We start from the raw sequence: 22,512 nt of genomic DNA, 5'->3' as shown, positions 1-22,512 counted from the left end.
GAAAGATGAAAAGCCTTTGTACATTTTGTACAGCATCAGGTCGGAACCTTCAGCTTTAGCATGGAATGTATTTGGTTCATCACATTACTTGTGCGATCGAAAACGGGATGAGAGGTTGAGATGCCTTACCATGAAGATATTCTCTGGGACAAGGGGGATGTCCAGATTTGAGGTCATCCTGCCACGATCAGTAGTGAATTCAGGCTTTGTTTTGATACGAAGCGTAGATAAAGACAAGGCAGAGAGTCAGAAATGTAGAGTTTTGTCCTCCTGATTCATGAAGGTCGGAATTTGATAGTGTCATTTGGTACCATCAGAGGGCTTGGAGGAAGGGAAGAAAAGTTGATAAAGCCGTTTGCATACATTTGTCACAAAATACGCCAACTACAAGTTTGAATACCGATTCTAAATCATTCAACAACATCTCACCTGTCGAGTATTAGCAAAGGCTTCATGATTGTCTGCCTTGAAGGACGGAATGGGAAAAGAGAATCAGAAAATCGCGTTTGGCTTGCGTTGGTCAATCACCATGGTAAATGTTAAGATAGGGGCGACACATATGATCATCATGATGCCTATGGAACCAAGGAGTGAAGAAATGATTTGAACTTACTCGAACGGTCTGATGGATGTTAGAATGCCTCCTTGATGGAAGGAGGTTTGTGGTGAAGATAATCCAAATGATTTTTTTTTTTTCCTTTTATGCTGGAGATGGTCCGTGCTCTCTTAGGTGCCACCATGGTCGAGTATCGCGGTCAAACATAAAAGAGGCGCTCGCCCTCGATTCAAAGCAAACATGTTAGTGACTTTCCACACGGGAATACGCTCTTCAGGTCCTTCCTCTCGCAAGTGCGACGACGCTTGACTGCACCTCGCCGCACAGATCGCATTTTCACACCCATTCTCAAGCCATGAGTGACCGCGAGTTCAGTGGTATGTGCCTCGTTGTTATCTCCATAGAGAGCAAATTGAATACGCACGCACTCCTCAAAAGTGCTGTTCGTGGAAGTTCTCTCTGACAAGAATGGCTGTTGGTACTGACCGCGGACATGCATTGCAAAGGCAACGACGACCTCTCTCTGCCTAAAGCGACCGTTCAGAAGATCATCACAGAAATCCTAGCGCATGACCAAGGCGTGACCTTTGCGCGGGAGACGCGCGACTTGCTAATAGAATGCTGTGTCGAGTTCATCACATTAATCTCTAGCGAGGCCAACGAGATCGCGGAGAAGGAAGCGAAGAAGACTATTGCGTGCGAACATGTCACCATGGCATTGAAGAGTTTGGGCTACGAAAGCTACATTCCAGAGATCCTAAAAGTTGCCCAAGAGCATAAGGAGCAGCAAGTGGTATGTCACATCCACAAAAATCTGGATGTTTCGGTGCGGCGCTTGCATTCTGACTATGAATGGGAACAGGGACGAGAACGCAAGCAAAACAAGATCGAGCAGAGCGGTCTGACGGAAGAGGAGTTGATTGCACAGCAGGAGCAGCTATTCAGAGCAGCGACTAGCAAATATAATGCCGAGCCTGCCGAGTGAAATTCCCACAGTGGATTTGGATGCACTCCAGGACTGAAGGACACCTTTACGACACCAAAATGCGCCCGCAAAGTGAGATACATAAGGAGTACATGCCATAAAAGATGTGGGAAGGCATCAGTGGAAGTACCAGCTACATGCACCGCATGAGTTTCTTGGGGGCTGTGTTTGATAGTGGTGCCCGCAATGCATTTGGCATCGAAGTGACTGTTAGGCACTTGCTGGACAGCACCGTACGGTCGTGCGTACTAGAACATATTACACGTGCCATGACACAGAACTTGTTTTTGTTCGACTTCCAGCGTGCTGTGAAATTCCGTTTTGTGCGTCGAGTACGGCAGCCGCTGGTTCAGAAGATATTCATAAGGCTGGAACGTTGCTTGGCCCCACTCTTGCGCCCAGTGACGTCCGCTGACTGTTGCGGGATTCTTGAACCGCGCAGCCCGTGACTTTGCACTCCGTTCCGCCCGTCTACCTCCCTCGTCTTGAGCGTGCTAAAGCAAAACACATATATCGAGACGATCCAAGCAGCACTTGATAGCTGTTGAGACGCCATGTCTGGTCTGGAGAAGGCTCTCTTTAACCTCAAGGTGAACATCTAGCGCAACCCCCGTTCGCCAGCGGGATGAGCTGACGAAGATGCCGTGCATAGTTCACGGCAAAGCAACTGAACAGGCAGGCGGCCAAGGCAGGCAAGGACGAACAAGCTGAAAAGGCGAAGCTGAAGAAAGTAAGCGCCCCGTCGCCAAAGGCATGGAGACAACGTGAGGGGTTACTAAGCTTCCAACGAACAGGCAATCCAACAGGGTCACGGAGACATCGCTCGTATCTACGCCCAGAACTCCATCCGAAAACAGAATGAGAAGTTGAATCTGCTCAAGTTGGCTTCGAGAATAGATGCAGTCAGTTCAAGGGTGCAAACCGCCGTTACGATGAGGCAGGTGAGCCAGAGCATGGGCAATGTGGTTAGAGGCATGGATGCGGCAATGAAGACGATGGATTTGGAGAAGGTACGGCGTTTCTTTCGCTGCCTCTTTTATTGCTGCGGGGCGACAACACAGCGTGGCTGATCAAGAGACAGATCTCGGCCATCATGGACAAATTTGAGAGCCAGTTCGAGGACCTCGACGTCGCTACGGGTTACTACGAAAATGCAACCAGTTCGGCGACTGCGGTCGGAACGCCACAAGAAGAGGTTGATAAACTCATGAGCCAGGTTGCAGACGAAGCTGGCGTGGAACTCAACCAGGAATTAGAAGGGGCAACACCAGCAGGACAGCTTAAGGTCAGCCCATCGGAGCAAGCCGAAGACGCGCTTGGGGATCGACTGAGGGCTCTAAGGGCATGCTAAGTTTCTTACGTATGTATGATCAGGCGTTATTGGCAAAGAGCTGGGGGCGGCATCGACATTTGTACATGAGTTGAGGCAAGGCGTGTAGCCAAATTACTTTTCATCCGATCCTCGCTGGATGCTAACGAGTAGATGACTACCACAAGATACCTACGAACACGTCGCTGAGGCTGGTGTGCTGTGATTTACCATTACCTACGCCTCTAAAATTCACCAACACATCGATCACGACTTCGACCTTCCTTTTGAACCATGTGGCTTTGGTTTCCATATCCGCTTTCCATTTCAATAGCCGGAGCTTATCACTCATATGGTGCGCTGCTGTAAGAGTCTATCAGCTATACTCATGATAGTTTCCATCTATCCATTTGCAGCGATGTATTGTCGTTGCTGTTTTTGGTCGGAGGGTGTATAGACAGGAGTCCAGTAATCGTAGCTTTGCTTAGGCGCTTGAGTCTTCTAGCGTGTCTGCTCTTATTTCAATTTACTCTATCCTGCAACCTTGGAGGTTCTACCCGACGTATAGGTCACGTCCTAAGATCGAACTCTGACCTTGTCTCATCTCGCTCATTGTCAGCGTAAAGCTTTCCCATGTGTTTTTTTATCCTCTAACAGATACTTCGGATATGGGCTACGCAACGCTTAAAATTTATACTTTCTCAATTTCAAGATCACGGTGAATTTTTAAGGTGATCATATATTTTGAGGACAGTTTTCAGTCTAGGTTGTCACAGTACTGAAAGCGGAACAGCGGCCAAGTGAACGATAGTTCGACCTGTGTAGACCTTTGATTAAACACATCTACTAGATACAAAGCTTTGGGCACGCCAAAAGCTCGGTGAATGTTAGAGATAGGTAAATTTGATACATTTACAAGCCCGCAAGCACCGATAATTAAAAACACTCTTGACCTCGGCCGAAATGATAAAAGATCTGGAGAACACATAGTTAAGATAAACACACATGAGGCTAAACCGGAAGAAGTATTCACCCATTCGCACCCTTGATGCTATATGGTGACGACCGCGGGAGCTCTTGTAACCTAAATTGAAGTCTACGAAAGTTTTTATTTCTACACAAACCCAAACCAACGCACTGTACTTTCAAAGTCTATCCATTCCACAAAGGCAGTCGACTAATTCCCCTATTTTCAATGACATTCAGTAAGGGGTCAATCCCAGAGATCCCACTGATCTCATTAGTCACGTCAACTCCTGAGGATGTCCTTCAAGCTCTGTCCACGGTAGGGTTCATCCATCTGGACCTTGAAGGGACAGTACTGAGGCAGGAAGATGTCGATCGAGCCTTCGAGATATCCGCGATCATCCATTCGATTCCAATGGAAGATCGCAGAGACTCCATGCTGGACGCTAGAAGTAACGGCTACAGAGGCATGATAGACTCGCTGGACGAGCGCAGCAAGAAGCCCGACTGGAAGGAAAGTTTTGGGTGGGGCAGGTTTGAAGCTGGCGCTGGAGAATCGGAAACTACGCAGGTTCTGCCAGAAGCGCTAGAAATATACAAACCAGAGATGGCGTCGTTCAGTAGTAAATGCTTTGACACGTCGCTGCGCGTTCTCGACATGCTGTCCAAAGCTCTTAACGTACTGTAACCCCTTCTTCTTTGCACTTGCACGCCTTCAAGGGCTAATCGATAGACGGCAGCTTCCACCCGACTTCTTTCGATCCAAGCACCGAGACGCAGGTTCGAACGGACTGGCTTTTTTGAATTATCCTGCACGTGACACTTTACCTTCAGGAGAAGACATACGCGCTGGTAGCCACAAAGGTATGTCCCAGCACAGGTTGACCTTGCATATTTGACTCATAGATTTTGACCCAGATGTGAGTTCCTCTAATGAAGAAGCCAACCAATAATTTGTAAATTTGTCACGCTGAGACGTTTAGTGGGGAGATATCACACTTCTCTTCCAGGAACAGAATGGCCAGCCTGGGCTTCAAATATACCTGCCAACAGAAGAAGTAAAAGCACAAAGGGGGCTTCAGTTGATTCAAGGCGATGTGGACCTTGAGTCAGGACTATGGATCTCCGCACCCATCATTCCCAACACCGTCCTAGTAAGTTCGAAACCCGAGCACACTGCAGGAAGCTCATGGCCAGAGCAGGTCAACGTCGGACTCATCCTAGAGTTCATGACCGACGGCATTTGCAAGGCTAACGTGCACCGAGTCATCTTTCCTCCATCGGCTGAAGGGGAACTACCCAGGAATCGCAAGTCCATTGCGTATTTTAGCACACCTAGCTTCGATGTGGAGATGAGCCAGGTCAGGCCTGATGGTACTATAGTAAAGGCGCAAGGTGCGTCCTCTAATCAGTGCATCTGTTTTTTTGATTGAAGCTTATATCGATAAGAGTCGTCTTCTGTGGGCGAATTTTTTGCAGAACGGCAACGCTTGGCTCGGGCTTCTTAACTTAGCGACCATGCTTAGCTTGCGACTGAGATCGGCAAAAATTTCAGAAGATCGTACCGTCACAGTACCGGATATAAACATACCATCGAAATCTTTACTTTGATCCACTGACTATCTCGTTTCTTTGGGAGGGAGGTTAAGTAGTGGCCGCAAACTGCTAGAGATTGGGCCAAGATCATGCTTTGACCTGATGAGCTGTTCCAATTCATCGAAGACTTCATCAAAACTTTTTGTATAATCGGGTTTGATTTGGAATTCCTCGCTCACAAGTCCCAAAAGCCCGTAGATTCTATCACGAGGGTCCTCACACTCGGTCCTCGCGGAAAAATACAGCGCCTGGTCCCACGTCAGTTTGCCCCGAAATCGAGTCGAAACTTCGATACGCTTATCCCGGCCACGTATCAGGTTGCGCAGATGATCTCTGCTTAGCAGACGCCCTGAAGATGGGAGCGTGATCGCGATCGGTCTGCCAGATTCACGAAATCCCAAAAAGAAGCTTCGCGCGGTTTCCCATGCAATGCGTCGTGAACCCCATAGGACTGTGATGTCAGATGCGAGAAGGATCTCTTGAACAACCCACAGACGGGACCAGTACGAAAGACGTAGACACTTTGATCTTGTGAATTGCTTTTGCAGACTGACAATGTCGTCATTGCTGATGGGCCGGTGATGATGCCAGAGCGCGTTCATGCTATCCAAAAGAACATCGCTATCGATCGTGCCAGGGCCTAGCCATACCAAAACCTGCGTGGCTTGTTCGTATACTCGTGCCATCTGTGCCACCTGATGGTTTCTTTCCAGCACATTTGACTGGTCAATGCATATCTGGTCGATCCAAAGGGGACATTCGGCTTCTGATTTATGCGTTGTTGATAGCATCCTGAGAAGAATAAAGAGATTTTCCCGTATTTGAATGCGCTGGTTATTTATCGTGACATGACCGACCGGCGTTGGTGGGCCCCAAGTGTACGATACAGCTAGAGCTGTCAACATCTACCCCGTTAATACGCTGAAAAACGCCCGAAGACAAACCTTTGTATACCGGTCGCATGTCCAGGTCCGCAACGATCATTTCGAAACGAATTTCGTGCGAATTCTCCCCGCCTTGATTCACGGGCAAGGGCTTAATCAATCGTATATAGCTCCCTTCTGAGCTCAGTTCTGGAAATTCGAATCGCGGAGACTCGGTACGTCCTGCAGCCATAGCGGACGATCAGAGCGGAAACCAGCGTCTTTGAGTCTTTCCGATTCGATTCATGGTAACGATGAAATGTATCCCCGGCTTTAAGACAACATTCCGCAGGAGAATCTCCATCAAACTGGGGCGATGTTTCAGCCATCTCCAGGCGACAAGTTCGTTAAACTCGACTCAACATGTACATTATGTAAGCCCAATCAGCGCCTCAAGCTAACTTGACGTTAACTTAAGCCAACCTATTATAGGAGTTGATGATCGGGCTGGCGTTAGTTTTACCCGCGGACTGGTCTGGTGATTGGCTCGCGTGGTTCAACCTGGCATGCGTCATTCCGCCTCGCTGTACATCAAGTCAACAACCCAGCAAACACGGTCGTGACATGCGTCCACACCTAGTGCTACGTCTACATCTTGATACCTATATCGCATGAAACGCTCGGAGATGTGAGCGTCCTGTCACCATGCTCGCAGTTGCCTCTCCGTTGTTAGCCTTGCTGGTGAGTGCTGTATTCGCTATACAGCCTGAAGCTCGACCTGCCGTTGCAGCACCGCTACGGGAATTGCCTTGGTCGCAGTTGAACATCCTACATACTACGGATGTTCATGGCTGGTTTGGTGGTCATTTGCAGGAGTACGTAAACAGAGGCTTTGAACAAATTAGAAGGGATGGGGACTGACTGCATGCTTTAGACCTTCATTTTCCGCTGACTGGGGAGACTATATCTCCTTTGCACATCACCTGCGCAAGAGAGCGGACGAAGATGGATCGGACGTTATACTGGTAGATACTGGCGATCGCATAGAAGGCAACGGCTTGTATGATGGCTCAGATCCGAAGGGCATCTACAGCTTCGACATTCTCAAAGAGCAGCACATCGACTTGATATGTTCGGGCAACCACGAGCTGTACAAGGCGAACTCGTCGAACAACGAGTACAATATTACAGTTCCAAACTTCAAAGACAGTTACCTTGCGTCCAATCTTGATATCATTGATCCTAGAAACGGCAGCCGGGTACCGCTCGCTCCGAGATACAAGAAGTTTTCGACTAAGAACCAAGGTATTCGAGTGCTGGCAATGGGCTTTTTATTTGACTTCAAGGGCAATGCGAACAACACAATCGTGCAGCCGGTGAAAGAGACGGTCAAGGAAGAATGGTTTCAGAAGGCGATACGTGACGAGGACGTTGACTTGATCCTAATCTTTGGCCATGTCGCTATTCGCTCGCCGGAGTATGACACCATATTCAAGGAAATCAGAAGTGTGCAATGGGACATGCCAGTTGCTTTTCTAGGAGGACACACGCATATCAGGGATTACAAAAAGTATGACAGCAAATCATTTGCTCTGGAGAGTGGGAGGTACTTGGAAACTATAGGCTTCATGTCGATTTCTGGCCTGGCCACGCACAAGGGGGACTCGCCGTCTGCACAGAAAAGCATCAAATTCGATCGACGGTACATTGACAATAACCTGTTCTCGCTGTACCATCACTCAGGCACAAACGAGACAACGTTTAATACGGAGCTAGGCTTTAACACCTCCAAAGCAATCCATTCGGCGCGAAAGTCCCTCAAGCTTAACAAGGTACGTGGATGTGCTCCAACGGATCTCTTTGTCAACAGGGCACCGTATCCGTCGAACCACAGCATCTTCACCTGGCTAGAAAACGAAGTCCTTCCCGATGAACTTAGCAAGTCCTACCGTTTCACAAAGGAGAAGCGAAATGCCATTGTTTTGGTAAACACCGGTGCGCTACGATTCGACATTTTCAAAGGCCCGTTCACACGTGATACCGAATATTTAGTCTCCCCATTCACATCTGGCTTTCGCTATGTAGCAGATGTTCCGCTGAAGACAGCAAAGCGGATTCTGGATCTGCTCAATAACGAGGGACCTTTGGCGAGCCTACTCTCGGTTTCGTACTCCACTGCAGCCACGAAACAGCTTAGCCCCCCGGAAAAGCTGGGCGCGTTCGCACTTGAGGAGCGACGTCTACATACGGATGATTTTCAACCCATCCCGGGCGCTCAAGCACCACTCATGACCTCAACACATGATGGTCCAGATCTCATTCCGGGCTACACCACTGAAGATGATGCCGGCACGGATGGCGACGATACAATTCACTCCCCGATCACATTTTGGAATGTCCCCAATGCGTTTCAATCGACTGTGGGTTTCAAACTAAAGGACGAATTGAGTGAAGATGAAACGGTGGATGTGGTGTACAATGAGTTCATGCAACCATGGGTATTGCTTGCACTTGAGTATTTAGGAACCAAGGTCAGCGCGAATGAGACATCAAACTACTTGAAGGGAAAGACAATGACTGATGTCATGGTGGAGTGGATCGAGAGGAATTGGGCGAAGAATTGTTGAAACGAATGTGTGTACAACGTGATGATCTTGGCGTTCTGGTAGACGTGCGGCTTAGATACTCAAGACAGCGCTTACGCGTTCTTCACTGCAGGGCATGGACATTTAACTGAGAGTTTCAAATCATTAAATCCTGCGATCATATTTGTACATCTTTCGAGAAATATGGAAATGCCGACGTCGAACGGAGACACTCTATGTCCCCAAAAATTAATAAAGGAGAGCCGGGAGGTTCATAAAATCCCTTGATTAAATAGAGCATTTTGACCCGTCCGGGCTAATCACTATGACGGCTCTTTTGCATACGCTGCTGGAGAGTACTTATAACAAGCGTAGAAATGAGTTTGTGACTTGGTGGTAAGCTACTGGTACCGTAGCGGAAGTTTGTGTCAATGTCTGTGCGGAAGATCACGGGAACGATGAATGGTGCATAAGTGAGATCGTAAACCTGCTTAGTTCATTGTATGCTGTCTTGACTGATGGATTGTATGGTTGTTCTCCTGTCCCCTACCCCTGGCTCTCCTCTCTTATCTAGCCAGCGTTTGCTTATGTCACGTGATACTTGGTATGTGCTTAGACTGACAGTTTGATCTGTGATTATTCAGCAAACGTGACCCGAGCGTCAAAACTTTTAGAAAGTCGCGTCTGTTGTCCACGAAGACGGCTCCAATCCATCACGCTCTGCAGCTGCCATCGACTTCGCACATAAGACGGCTTGGAATTCCAAGAATCGCAGCTTCTTTATCCCAAAAACCCAGTCGGCACACGGCAATTGCATTGTTTGAGCAGATGGCACCACGCACCACAACCCAAAAGGCCAACACCAAGGCCAAGATGGCAGCCGCGCCTCCTGCAGCTACCAAGCGTTCTCGCGAGGAGGCCGAGGAGCCTAATAAAGCTGTTAAACGCGTCCAGAATGCGTCGAAGCCAGCTGCCGCGTCCAAGAATTCGGCGACCAAAAGTACCGTGGCTAAGTCCAGCTCTACGAGTAAGCCAGCGGCTTCCAAGAAGGCGCCGGTCAAGCAATCGGACGCTGCCAAACCCGCTGCAAAAAAACAAAATCCTAAACCTTCGGCAAGCAAGAAGCGTGCTCGAGATGAGACTGAAGAATCGAAGCCTTCCAAACGCGCAAAGGCGGAACCAAAGAAGGCCACCGTCAAGGAACCGGCCGCACAGAAGCAAGCCGCCAAAAAGCCAGCAAAACCTAAAGTCATCGTCAACACTCCCCCTACTACGACCAAACACATTTATGTAATGGGGGAAGGCAGTGCTGGCGAGCTGGGATTGGGAGCCACCAAGGGTGCGTGCAATGTCAAAAGACCGCGACTCAATCCAATACTCGAAGAGAAAGGGATTGTCGACTTGGCCGTGGGCGGAATGCATTGCATAGCGCTGACGAAGGACAACGAACTCGTCTCGTGGGGCGTGAATGACAATAAAGCTTTGGGGAGACCGTTGCCAGAGTGGTCGGGACGTGACGTCGACGAAGACGCGTCGGACTTTGATGATGACGAAGGTTTAGAACTGAACCCATACGAATCAGCGCCCACTGCAATTCCAAAAGAGTATTTCCCACCTGGCACGAAGTTCACAATGCTTGCAGCAGGCGATAGCACTAGTTACGCTGTCACTGACGAGGGCAACGTTTATGGATGGGGCACTTACAGAAACGCGGAAGGCATCTGGGGCTTTAGGGTTGACGAGGAGGGCAAGATGGTCAAAGAACAAAAAGTGCCCGTTCAAATAACCAACCTCAAGAATATTACCGCTGTGTCCTGCGGTGACAATCATACACTCGCGCTTGATAACAAGGGTGTGGTGTGGGCTTGGGGCTCAGGACAGCAAGATCAACTTGGACGTCGCATTGTGGCCCGTCATGCCGAAAAGAATCTCATACCAGCACCAGTTCCCATCCCAAAGAGCGCTAAGATCGAGAAGATCATCGCCGGGCCAAATCACTCTTTTGCAATCGAAAAGACCGGCACTGTGTGGACTTGGGGTTTGAACAACTTTGCTCAGACCGGCATTCCGTACGGCAAGGACAAGGACAATGACATGATTACAGCCCCAACAAAAGTAAAGGCCTTGGAGGGCCACAAGATCGTCAACATTGGTACTGGAGCAAATCACAGCATCGCTCTTACTGAAGATGGTGATCTCTTAACCTTTGGTCGACTCGAAAACTATGCACTGGGCATAAAGTTCGATGACATTGTCGACAACGAGGACCTTGTCCGCAAAAATGAGCAAAACAAGCCAAAGATCTTACTTAAGCCTATGAAAATTGATATTCCCGCTAAGTTCAGTTTCATTGCTTGCGGTCCAGATCACAACATTGCCATCACAACAGATGGCAAGGCCTGGGGCTGGGGCTTCAACACGAACCTTCAACTTGGCGTTGGACGAGATGATGACGACGTCAAGATGCCAGAGCAAATTACGTCCAAGCATATTGCAGATGTTAAGTTGGATTGGGCCGGATGCGGTGGCCAGTTCTCCATGGTCGGGGCATCCGCAAATACTTCTGCTTAGGCAGAATCTTGTAGAATACTCTCACATATATATTGCATGGGGAAGGCGTTTGAAAGGCATGGTCATGGCCGGTTTTTCCTTGTTGGCCCGCAATTAGATGAATCACTTGTAATGGTGGCAGGTTGTACTCTATTCTTGGGAGTGGGTTATGAGTGAAGGTATGGGCTCGTTACCGCGCACGCTTTAACTCGGCACATTCGCAGGAGTGGTGCTGGTTGGACAGTGCTGGTGCCCAAGCTTTCCGAGATCAATTGAGCCCTGCCATTTGTCTCTTTCTACGGCTTTGCTTCCGTTGCATACCACGAACGAGCTTGACCCTCGTGCTCTCGGGACAGTTCTGGTCTTTTAATTTCTGTACCATTAGACTAATTGGATTTCCGTCTAAAATGGCTTCTAAAGCGCTTTTCAAGGGGGATTCGATGATACAACAACTTTGACCTAGTTGCAGGAATAAATTGCACATGCAGCAAACATGCCATCTCGGCAAGCCCCAGGCGTGTGATTAAGGATTCTGTCATAACTCTAGGTCACAAGAAATAGTAATGAAACCATTCAATCTCTATTATCATAGCTACATAATCTCGTTTCATCGGGTTTCCTTCGGGAACCTCCCTAGAGTCTACTATTTGTCATCTACGTTTGGACGGCCGAAGTTGAACTCGTGAAACGATATTGGTGTCTCCGAGAGTTATCTGTCGCCTGGGTCCGTAGAACCATTTGTGAGCCCAAAAGAACCAGCTAGCGAGAACGCAGATTACGACAATGCCCAGTGCGACGGGCGTGTAGTTGAGTGTTGTTGAAGTGACTGGGTTCACTTGTGGCAAGCAGAACACTATAGTAATAAAGCTGACCTGCGAAGAGTATTAGCAAAGATGCAGCGTTGCCTTGCAATGGGCGTTGATCAAACATAGTTCACATACCCAAGCCACAGAAACGAATCCCACTGGCCGCGACATGATACCAAGATTAAAAAATCCTCGTTTGAAATGTTGCGGCCAAGTCAGTGCTACAATGACCGGCACTATATAGCTAATATAGAGGGCGACAGTCGCAATGCTTGTAGCTGCGGCAAAGGCAACATCGCTACCTAAGCTTGGCAATGAAAGGATGAACGCCAGAGCTACGGCCAGCCAGACCGTACGTATCGGAGTCTGAAATTTGTCGTCTATGTGGTTAAAAAAGTGCGGTAGAGCGCCATCCCGGCTGAAGGCGAACATCATACGCGAGTTACTTGTCAGGGAGAAGAGGCCGCAGAACCAAACACATATTATAATGAGGCTCATGCCTGCCATCGTGCCTTTAGCTCCGAATACGTCTACAAAGATTTGTATAACGGGCTGGTCGCTAGTGACTGTGACCATGAAGTCTTGAATGCTGAAGAGGAGGCAGAGTAGGAGGAAAAGTCCGAAGACGGCGGAGGCTCCGATAGACATTAAGACGCCGAAAGGTGCATTACGTCCCGCGCCAAGCGTTTCCTCTGATAAATGGGCAGATGCATCGAAGCCAGTGATCGTGTACTGCGAGAGAAGCAAACCACAGACAACGACGTAGGCCGATGAAGCACGCTCACTCCATCCGCCTGTCCCATCATAGAAGGTCGCGAAGACAAATGAAGCTGGCTGATGTCGCGGCGCTTTCATGAGAACCGCTATGCCCAGCGCAGTAACGCCAAAGGTGTGCAAAACAACGGAGATGTTGTTGAGATAGCGAAGAACTCGCAAGCCAAAGCTATTGACAAGACCATGAGAGAGGAGAACGGCCACGTAGATAGCCATTACCTTCCCGGGACTAGGCGTGTAAGATGGGTTCATCACAGTCGCCGTCATGCTGATAAGTGTTGCGCAGCCAAAGCTGATGCTCGTTGTGACGGAGAACTGGCCGACAAAGTTGAACCAGCCAGTGAACCAGGAGACGAATGGCGCGTAATAATCAGGTGCAAGAGCGGCAGCCCAGAAGTAGGGACCCGAGGCAGTTAGGATTGCGGACAGAATCTCAGCCATACTAAAGCCAATGAATATCGTAAAGAGTGACACTACGTCTTGTAAGCATCTCTAATGTCTTTTGGTCGTCATCAGACTTACCAATAATCCAACCGATGGTCATGACTGCGGGACCTCCAGTGTTCAACCCATAGCTACGTCTGTCAGGATAGCTCATTTTCGAACCCCTCGTTCAAACAGCGTACCTAAACAGTGTGGTGATACCAGTTATCACACTCTGTCAGATTATCGTTAGTTGCTCCTCCCCGGGCTCTCGTCACGCGCTTCGAGTATTAAGTGTGATAAAATGAAGCGAGAAAGCGATTCATCACTTGACTTAAGGCACCGTTGTCGTACGCGTTCTCTTCCATTGCCAGGAAGTAAGTGAAATTCCAGAGTGGTATATCCCATGGCTAAACTTGAACCTGAAACCTATCTTCACACTTACAATGATCGAGAATGAGATTCCAAAGTTATGGAGCCCGTTCCAATTCCGCCGAAGCTCCTGTCTGTAGCCCAGCTCCGCCAGTAATAACTCATCCCGAGGATCGATCTCGCTGATGTCCCGCCGGCCCGAAAGCATCTTGGTGGGGCCTATTAAGTTATGGCTCAAGACCGAAAAGTTAGAATTAGTCTCAACACCATTCTCTAGATTGCTTTTACGTCTCCACCATCCTCTTATGTCAATTTCTGGGAAACGATAAGGACTCTCCTTCAGGACGTGAGTTTAGATTATGATGCTTCTGTTATCATTGGGTCTCCACTTCATAGCGGAAGGAACAGCGCCTCACGACAGACAAAAGCAAAACTTGTTGTATCCCGCTCGAGCCCACACGTTTGCTGATGATAAGAGCAGCAGATGTACCTTACAGTGCAACCTGACCTTCTGATTTAAAACTAGGCTGCCCTCGTCCTACCCTCTAATTGGCTTCAATACTAGCCGATAAGAGCATGGCTGGGCTTGCTTCTTGGAAGATTGCGTTCCTGCTAGGTTGGCTTGACTCGTGTTGGATGGGGGCGTTGAAGTGTAGCGCCACAGAGCCATCGGCTGGTGGACAACCGCAACTAATCATGCGCGGCCTTATCGCTTGTCTCGCGTGTGTTGAAATTAACTTAGAACCTAGATGCCATATGATGGTAAAGTATGCTATCCCTGAGCATGGAACAATTCGGGCATCGAAGACATGTTTGATGTTCACGAATTCAAATGCCAACGGATAGCGAAGTGTCGTCTGCGTCAAGCATCAAGATCGCTCGAGAGACGTTATGTGACTCTAGAAAGCGCGTTTTGAAAGACACAACCTACACAACAACGCAGCTGTCCAAAGTCTTGCTTGAATCTTATACTTCAATCCAGCCCGAAAATTAATCCCATCCAGTATGCATGCCTCCATTCTGATCACTGCGAGAATATGAATTACACGGACGGTTGTGGTAGCAGCACATTTGAATTATCCCTGCTTTAGATAACAAACTCTTTAAGGGTCCCGGCTTTTCGAAACTTGCATTCAGTCATTCGACGGACCGTCATAGCGTGTAACATGTCTTTGGATTTATCATGGTACAAGCATAAGTAATATATTCAAATATATGGTCGGCCAGCCTTAATTCATCATGTCATTATATGATTCTTGAAGGCTCGGTAAATAAAGCTTGAGGTAGTTTAAGTCTAGACAAATTAATGATACTACGCTTAAGAGAGCTGGCTTTATGGATTCACGCAGTAGATTATAATTTTAAGATAAGAACTTTTGTATAATTGTTATTCTCTTTTAACCAAAGACTTCGCCTTCAGGACTTTTTTGACCATTGGCCTATTCATCCCTTTAAGATGGCCTGGATTTATCCTATAATATGAATATACATTACTCGCATAAAAATATATACTAGTAATTTTCCAGAATGCAAACAAAGTCTCACTTAAAGACTAACGTGCTCCAGAGTTTAAGATACTAAGGATAACATAATAAAAGTATGATATACAATAATCTTGGCAGGTATAGAAGAAAGGATATTATATTAATTTAAAGAATACATAGCAAGTGCCTTTCAGATAACTGCTAATAAAATACTTATTATAGTAAACTTTATATATAAAGAGTTTATTAAGCTTCCATAACCAGGTTTATTATAGGCCAAAATTCACTGGTGTAGTTGATCAAGTCAGCTCTAATATTTAAGATCTTAAACTGGGGGACCACATCATATCCCCATTCACCATTAGCTATAGCATATACTTTAAATATGCCCAAGGGTTCTTATTGCGCTGTAAGAATTGTCTGCTATTTAGATATCCATTGCTTAATAACAGACAGGTTGAGTATGTTAGGGTACCACTAGCTAAGACAATAGTTATAAAGGCACCGGCTAGAATTAACAAGCTGAAGCTATATCTTATAGTAACTATCTTCTCCATTATCTATTTTGCGGCTTTCAACGCACTCTATAGGACATCTCATGACAAATCTCTACCAAGTACGGTGGTGTTGATTGGTTATGGTCCAGTGGGTCATCGCGCTTTATTGCGGCTTTGCATAAAAGGGACAAGCAGCAGCACTTTGATCTCGTTCTCAGAAATTTTCGAAGAAATGAATCTAAGGTTTATTTCGCCGGTACATAGATAGGAGTACTGAGCATAATCGGAAGAAGTACTTCATGTACGATACCACTTAATGCGGTAGAACGGTTAGCGCTGCAATGATATTGGTGTGGTCAGGAGGTGTAATCTATTGCACCTTCAGGCATTGAGCGATAATATTTGCTTGTGATATCATGGCGACTTTCGATGTCCGTCGTATCGCTGCTCAAGCAGACGGTCAAGATATTTTGAAGCCACAAATCAATGTCAGCATTGCGTACGAAACAATCGAAATTGCAATTTAAGCCCTTGTCTCCCGATTAAGCGTATGGAACTTAGCCTAGTAATACCCATTCAGTTGCACTAAATAAAGAGAGAGTTTAAACCTTTAACTTTATAGATATTTAACTATACAAAAAGTCCTTTATAGCGTTAGGAGGAGTAATAGAAATATTAAAAATCTTTACTAGAATATGGTAGATATGTTTCACTTTGCTTTATAGTAGCAATACAGCCTAGTACTTATAATAAGGGCATAGGACAGCTAATCTTACATCTATAGTAAGCATTACTCCTGGATAGCTCTACATAATAATATCTATAACTAGGTAGAAAAAATTAGTTGTTAATAAAGCTTCTTTATTCTTTAACTTAGCAAAGATACGGAAGAAAAGAGGGGGCATATCCTTATTATAAGGGTCAATTGATCACTGACCGTAGGTCCAGAGCTTAAGACAGTGATATTTGTCTCCTCCTATACATTATATACTTGCTTCCCTATCATCGGAGATTTCTCCTCTATGTCAAGTCTACAAAGAAAGTAATAAGCTTCTACCTGGAAACCAGCTTTAGTAGTGATACCAACCTTTACAAATGGCGACGGCTTGATATAGCCGATGTTGCTCACCTGTTTACTTAGTCAAAATCAGATACTAGCCACCACGGAAATATGGAGCATGGTTGGCTTATACTATAATTTCCCCTATTTGTCCAAATCTGCAACTACATCGGAGTTGTAGCAAAGGGGCCCTTGAATCATATATTTGAGCTGAACCTTCCATATTTCAAATATAATCATGTTATCATGATCCTTTTTGCATTATTACATCGAATTCGCCACTAGCTTCTATCTCAACATTTGGAAAACCTATATTGATGATATTTCCCTAAAAGCTTTTTTAAACTGGCAAAATTGCCTCCAGGGACATAGGTTAAGCATTTAAAGAATCTGCGATAAATGCTTGGCCAAGCTGTTTCAGATCATCTGGTTGTCAGTTTAAGTAGTATGCTGCACAACCGTTCGTTAGAGAAGCATCAGCTACTCAACCATAAAGAAGAATGTGTATACCATGCTTAAGGGCCTTAACAATAACCTAAGCTCAGAGGTAGCCTTGAGCGTAGATCAGCTTAAATACCTAATCACTAAGCTTCTTATCTGCAAGTAAGAATGTTAGGCATTGTAAATAATGCAAGATCAACGCAATCTATACCTATTATAAGGTGTTAAAAGTTATCTCCTTCCTTCAGCATGATCTTTATAAGGTCTATAACCTCATCACCACCGACCTAAGCAACTTTCAAGTTTAAGCCAGCAGCTTTAATCTCATACCTAAGTAACCGCACAGATATATAGACTATGATTTCAGCTCCGAATTTCTTAGCGTAAGGGAGCAGGCGACAGCAGCTTGAATTTTCATTGACAATTACTTCTGAACTTATGATATCTAACAGCGTTCCAGAATGTAAAGCAAGTATTTAACACTCAATTTCTGTTGCTATTCCAGTCTCAACATTTACAAAAGATTTCTGAGGGGCTTATGACACCTTTAGCCCGGCTTTAAAACAGTGATGGATTACTTAGAATGCACAGCCTCAGCTTGTTAGGGAGGTGCTCCGTTAAGCAATATGTCAGTCTAATGCAAGGTCCCTGGTGGTGGCAGATCCTGTACTTCGTCTTGGTGATGGTCTGTCCTGCGTAGCCCCTCTCAATCCTCTTGTAGTCATCTGGCGATCCGCCCTGCCTTTCCCGTTTAGCTACAGCATTCTACCGTAAAGGTTGGTGAGCTACTGCTACTTCTACTACTCTCAAAGGTCTTAAGACGATCATTCAACCAGCTGATATCGATCAATAGCTCATCAACGGAGAGTCCTTTTGCAACTCGAGATATGAATAAAATTAGATATTCAAAGTCCTTTCAACCCTGCTTCCACGTGTGAACTGCGCTGTCCAAATTTGTACGCAGAAATTACAAAGACTATTACCAGTAGCCGGATATATATCATTGCCGTGTATTGATCGCGCATAATCCGGGTACCCTAGAAGTGTGTTCCCTTTTTTTCCACATGATACATTAAACGAATGCTATTGCTCTGGTTGGACATCTAAGCGTCGCTGAACGACTTTCAGACGAGCTGCCAGCTGAAGGAAGGGAAACAAGGCGGGTTCTTGTTGACGGGACTGTACAACAACGGTAAGCGAGTCAAGGATCTAGACGGAAACCCATGTTTGATAATGATGAATCTAAAGATGACCCTCGATACTTCGTTAGCTTTACAACATATCATTATCCGCGCTCTACTTGACAATCGGCTCCTGTTATATATTTTGTGGAGTTCTACCATCGACCAGTACAGAAAACCATAGCTTAATATGCCAATAAGAAACGATACTGATAGCCATTTAGAGCAGAATTGAGCTGTTTCATATTAATGCGGCCATATCAAAACAATGCACTGTTGCGAGTTTCTAGATATGATTGATGAGCTAGTGTGACAACCTGCACACTTTCAAAATTTTGTTTTGCAAAGATATTATTACACTATTGACACTGCAAATCGATGAGTGTTCATCTCCGTCGTCGTTTTTCCAGGTTTTCTTTCTTGTGGAAGGGGTCTTCAGGCCATACCCAGCCCCTGATATTCTTTGCGTTTCGCTTTTCTCCGTCCTGAGCCTTGGGGATCCATGAATCCCTTTCAAGGCGGAATTGGCGTGTGCGCTCGGCTGGACCCCCAACGTGAAGCTTCCAACCGGGTTGACCCTGTAGTGGTTCCTCCTTTGCAAGCATATGCATGTACCATAGCGCGATCGCGACTGTGAGACGCGGTTTGTTCGTTTCTGGGTCAAGTCCATGAGTGCTGAGCTGGATTGGATTTGCGGTTTCGAGATAGCCGAACCAAGGTATAGGACCTTCGTCTTGTGCACCCGGCTGGCGGTTCATGGATGCCATGTACTCGTCGTCCTTGGCACCCATACGCACGCAGAGTAGTTCAATTTCAGTAATGATGAATCCGTAACGGCAACGGTGTTCACGCATCACACGGTGCAAATGTGAAAGACCATGAAGGTACTGAACACGCTGGATCTGATCGCCAGTGCGGAGTCCTGTGTTCCAGACCGAGTACGGTTTGACAAGTCCAACGAGTCGGCCACGAGTCTCATCATGGTAGGTCTTCATGTAGTCAGACGCATAGTTGGAGATAAAGTCCGGTTTAGGCCATGTGTTGTTGCTGGCCGAGTTTTGGGCATGCATAAAAATGTGATTTTCGCCCAAGGTGGCCTTTAAAGCGGCATTGACCTTTGTGGCAAAAAACTTCTGATAGATGTCGCGGAGGTGGTGCTCTGTGTCTGGAGCAGTGCTGCTGCGTGCTGGGTTTGGGAGCATAGATGCATCCTGGGGGAAGTGAAGCAGCCGTTCAAAATCTTGGATAGCTAAGATTGTGTCCATGTTAAAGTCAGTCCAGCTGCGGAGGGTACGAACATCCCACCACCACCAATCACGGTTCTTGCGGTGGAAATCGTCATTAACAGATCTTGCGATAAGACCAGGAGCAGGGTTTGCACTGCTCAGATAACTAAGAAGACTTGTGGTCTCCTGTGGGAACGTAAAAGAAAGATCAGTATCGTCAAATGAAAGTGGAAGCTCATTCATCATGAGGGCGGGTCCAGCAGACTGGGAAGCCTGCGTAATTGGAGACGCAGTCGCAGCAGAGACACTGATCTGCGACCCTGCAGTAACGTACTGAGGAATCTGTCGATACTGTGTTGGATAACCATGACGCCAGACAGTATCATGGTCGACGCTAGAAGCGGATGCTGAGCGAGAGTGACCCCCATTAGGGGCTGGCGGTAGTGACGTGGTCCTGACATGAGCGAGAGATGCGCGTCTGGAGGAAGTACTGGACTGCGAATGTGAATGATTAAAGCTGATCGGGGAATTAAGACTACTGTTGTAGCCAGCAGGTGGAGCATTTTCGTTTGGCACTTGATACGCTTGTACAGCGAATGGGGAGTCAACATTTGATGCAAGAGCGGATTGCTTCGTAATCGCGGAAGGGAAATTTGAGTAGCTTGGAAAATTGTTGCTGGCAGGGAAAGTTGAAGCTGGAGCTGCTGATGAAGAAATACCAGGGCCCACAATAGACGTTGAAGTCGACGTGCTTCGACCTTCGGGTGAATGAGTCCTCCGTCGGGATGTTGTTGGCCTTATTATACCGTAAGGATAAGGCGTGAAATGATGAAACGCTGGATTAGCGGAAACAGTCCGGTGGTGACGGACCGGACCAGCAGTGGGTTCTGTGGTTTGATCTTGACATCGAATTTTGGGTAGAAGAAGTGGTCCTCTATTTACCGACGTGGACGCCGGTGGTGAGCCACCTCGAGACGGCGCGGTGATGTCAGTGAGAACAGATTCAGGAGAATTTCCCGTTGAGAAGAAACTGTGAGCCGTGATGTTGCTCTCCGCGCTATTTGGGTAGAACATTTGGGCTGCAGACAGTGGGGGCGTAGTGTGTCTATCAGTATGGAACATGGCGTGCCGTATTCCTAGTCTAAAAGCTGTTAGTCTCAAATCAGAGAATGACATTGAGCAAACTGACGCAAGCATTTGGCTCTGCCAATGACGCGATTAGTTTAGGAATTATGGTGTTGGAGTCCAGCTCCAGGATTCGAAAGTCTATGGCTGTAGGTAGAGAAGGACAAAGGAAAAGGAGAAAAAAAGACTCGTGGGTCTCGTCACGCTTGAGAATTGTGATGGGAAATGATTGAGCGAGAGGCGAGGCGAAGCAGCATACAAGTACTTTGCGGAACTCATGCAGGAGATTCGACAACCAAAGAATCCAGTGACGGACAGGGGAGCATGGTGGCATTCCCTAGCGCGTCTTTCTTAGCATGAGCCTCTGTGAACGCAGATGTTGTACCGCAGCCTTCCCCGGATACTAATGCTCCTGTTCGGGATATGGACATGAAACAGCGGTTTGGCATAATTCCAGACAATACGACCTCAAAATGGATGTACATGTCCTTAATTTGGCTAAATTTGGGCATGCCTATTTGCAGGTCGGCCCATCCCATCGCCGCATAGCAACCGTCTATGGCCGGCCCGCAACAACAAAGGCACTGTGGGGAGACTCCGGGCGCGTGTACGAATCAACGCGTGCCAGAAAGCTGAAACGCTGCATTCTGAGATATTTTGAGATTTGACGCCTTCATATTGGATCTCGGCTGTTTCATGGAATTCTGAAATAGCGAGGCGGGTAAGTTATCGAGTGGGCGCCAACGTCGACGAACAAGAAGACGTTGGAAGCGACCCTATCCAAGTCGGGCGATGATTGGTCGGCTCCAGTTTACCTGCGCTAGTTTGGCATCTCACAGTCATACGTGCGTCTGTCCGGAAGATCTTGAAACAACGAGGAATTATGAGTCACCGACGCGATCTTGCAGACAGTTCGCGATGCAGGTCGCGATGAGAAATTTGGCGTGACAATAAAGTCCGCCATTTCGCATGGCCGACCTCCTTCGCGTCGTGGAGTTTGCTCTGTGTTGAGTTGCTCTTGGCTTGAGTCTGCTTTAACCACAGACCTGAGTTCTCTATACCGTCTGTGGGTCTACCTGACCTGCGGGCGCTTACTGCATTACGGTTGCACGGCTAAGCGCTTTGCTCTCTTCGTTGTAAGCATGGGAATCGTCATGATGGCTGTTACTATTTTCACTGCGACAGAAGTTCTGCCATGCGGCTCTTTGCCAGATCGGCGCGTCGCCTCGCATCTGGTTTCGATCGCGGCCTCCACTTGGGTCTTCAGAGCGCGTACCGGATTTGACTTACGCCACAAGCCTCATTCCTCAATCCAGAAAGATTCAAAGCGTTCTATTTTTCGGGCGTTTCAGCTTCTTCGCTGCCATCTCTGGAACGACTGACGGTGTCGCTGAAACCGGTGGACGTCGCGGAGATGATGTGGTCTTTCGATGTATGTCGTCATGCAAACAAAAGGGGACGAGCACGGCCGAACGAGATCCTACGATTTAGCCGCTCAGTACCCGTATCAGTAGTTTAAACGCTACATATGCCTGAGCCGTCTTAATTTTAGGAGTTGAGCGTCCCGTCTTCTGATCGCTCAAGAGCTCCTCCGTGTGGCAGTGCTCACTTTGTCGTCTCACGAACCGCGAGTACTGCATCTGCAACAAAATCGGGGTTGGAAGTAGAATTTTGCAAGATGGCTTGAGTATATGCTGCGCCAATCACGTTTCA

General features: G+C 47.2%; 8 protein-coding genes across 10 annotated transcripts; 5 read left to right on the top strand and 3 right to left on the bottom strand.

Moving 5' to 3' along the window:
- The first annotated feature begins 775 nt into the window (after positions 1–775).
- PV09_01032 (uncharacterized protein) lies at positions 776–1,821 on the top strand. The gene is made up of 3 exons (XM_016353868.1): positions 776–933; positions 1,063–1,349; positions 1,419–1,821. The coding sequence occupies exons 1-3, from the start codon at positions 912–914 to the stop codon at positions 1,539–1,541; spliced, it is 432 nt and encodes a 143-aa protein (XP_016217963.1). The 5' UTR covers positions 776–911; the 3' UTR covers positions 1,542–1,821.
- Positions 1,822–1,962: 141 nt separating this feature from the next.
- Positions 1,963–3,374, top strand: PV09_01031 (uncharacterized protein). The gene is made up of 4 exons (XM_016353867.1): positions 1,963–2,131; positions 2,194–2,271; positions 2,336–2,551; positions 2,623–3,374. Exons 1-4 carry the CDS (start codon positions 2,096–2,098, stop codon positions 2,890–2,892), a joined length of 600 nt encoding a protein of 199 aa, XP_016217962.1. The 5' UTR covers positions 1,963–2,095; the 3' UTR covers positions 2,893–3,374.
- Positions 3,375–3,967: 593 nt separating this feature from the next.
- On the bottom strand, positions 3,968–6,638 carry PV09_01029. Of its 3 annotated transcripts, none has more exons than XM_016353864.1 (3): positions 6,357–6,638; positions 5,408–6,301; positions 3,968–5,319 (listed from the first exon to the last, which is right to left on the bottom strand). In XM_016353864.1, exons 1-2 carry the CDS (start codon positions 6,526–6,528, stop codon positions 5,436–5,438), a joined length of 1,038 nt encoding a protein of 345 aa, XP_016217959.1. In that variant the 5' UTR covers positions 6,529–6,638; the 3' UTR covers positions 3,968–5,319; positions 5,408–5,435. The 3 variants fall into 3 exon arrangements, with proteins under 3 accessions (XP_016217959.1, XP_016217958.1, XP_016217960.1); XM_016353865.1 differs by lacking the exon at positions 3,968–5,319 and adding an exon at positions 5,328–5,349; XM_016353863.1 differs by having other exon boundaries at positions 3,968–6,301.
- On the top strand, positions 4,046–5,471 carry PV09_01030 (uncharacterized protein; the record flags this gene model as incomplete). Its single annotated transcript, XM_016353866.1, has 6 exons — positions 4,046–4,500; positions 4,557–4,596; positions 4,651–4,680; positions 4,800–4,970; positions 5,019–5,211; positions 5,266–5,471. 6 exons carry the CDS (start codon positions 4,046–4,048, stop codon positions 5,322–5,324), a joined length of 948 nt encoding a protein of 315 aa, XP_016217961.1. The 3' UTR covers positions 5,325–5,471.
- A 206-nt stretch (positions 6,639–6,844) lies between the features above and the next one.
- On the top strand, positions 6,845–9,208 carry PV09_01028 (uncharacterized protein). Its single transcript, XM_016353862.1, has 2 exons — positions 6,845–7,150; positions 7,210–9,208. The coding sequence occupies exons 1-2, from the start codon at positions 6,981–6,983 to the stop codon at positions 8,900–8,902; spliced, it is 1,863 nt and encodes a 620-aa protein (XP_016217957.1). The 5' UTR covers positions 6,845–6,980; the 3' UTR covers positions 8,903–9,208.
- A 350-nt stretch (positions 9,209–9,558) lies between these two features.
- On the top strand, positions 9,559–11,980 carry PV09_01027 (uncharacterized protein). The gene has a single exon (XM_016353861.1). The coding sequence runs from the start codon at positions 9,689–9,691 to the stop codon at positions 11,429–11,431; it is 1,743 nt and encodes a 580-aa protein (XP_016217956.1). The 5' UTR covers positions 9,559–9,688; the 3' UTR covers positions 11,432–11,980.
- Positions 11,981–12,005: 25 nt separating this feature from the next.
- PV09_01026 (uncharacterized protein) lies at positions 12,006–13,993 on the bottom strand (the record flags this gene model as incomplete). The annotated part of the gene is made up of 5 exons (XM_016353860.1): positions 12,006–12,282; positions 12,352–13,463; positions 13,513–13,565; positions 13,617–13,648; positions 13,859–13,993. The coding sequence occupies 5 exons, from the start codon at positions 13,991–13,993 to the stop codon at positions 12,061–12,063; spliced, it is 1,554 nt and encodes a 517-aa protein (XP_016217955.1). The 3' UTR covers positions 12,006–12,060.
- A 4,760-nt stretch (positions 13,994–18,753) lies between these two features.
- On the bottom strand, positions 18,754–21,155 carry PV09_01025 (uncharacterized protein). The gene is made up of 2 exons (XM_016353859.1): positions 20,864–21,155; positions 18,754–20,815 (listed from the first exon to the last, which is right to left on the bottom strand). Exons 1-2 carry the CDS (start codon positions 20,869–20,871, stop codon positions 18,835–18,837), a joined length of 1,989 nt encoding a protein of 662 aa, XP_016217954.1. The 5' UTR covers positions 20,872–21,155; the 3' UTR covers positions 18,754–18,834.
- Between the last annotated feature and the right edge of the window lie 1,357 nt (positions 21,156–22,512).

This window comes from Verruconis gallopava (genome assembly GCF_000836295.1).
Source record: "Verruconis gallopava strain CBS 43764 unplaced genomic scaffold supercont1.3, whole genome shotgun sequence".
Lineage (NCBI taxonomy): Eukaryota > Fungi > Ascomycota > Dothideomycetes > Venturiales > Sympoventuriaceae > Verruconis > Verruconis gallopava.
This window is presented reverse-complemented; position numbering and strand designations above follow the sequence as displayed.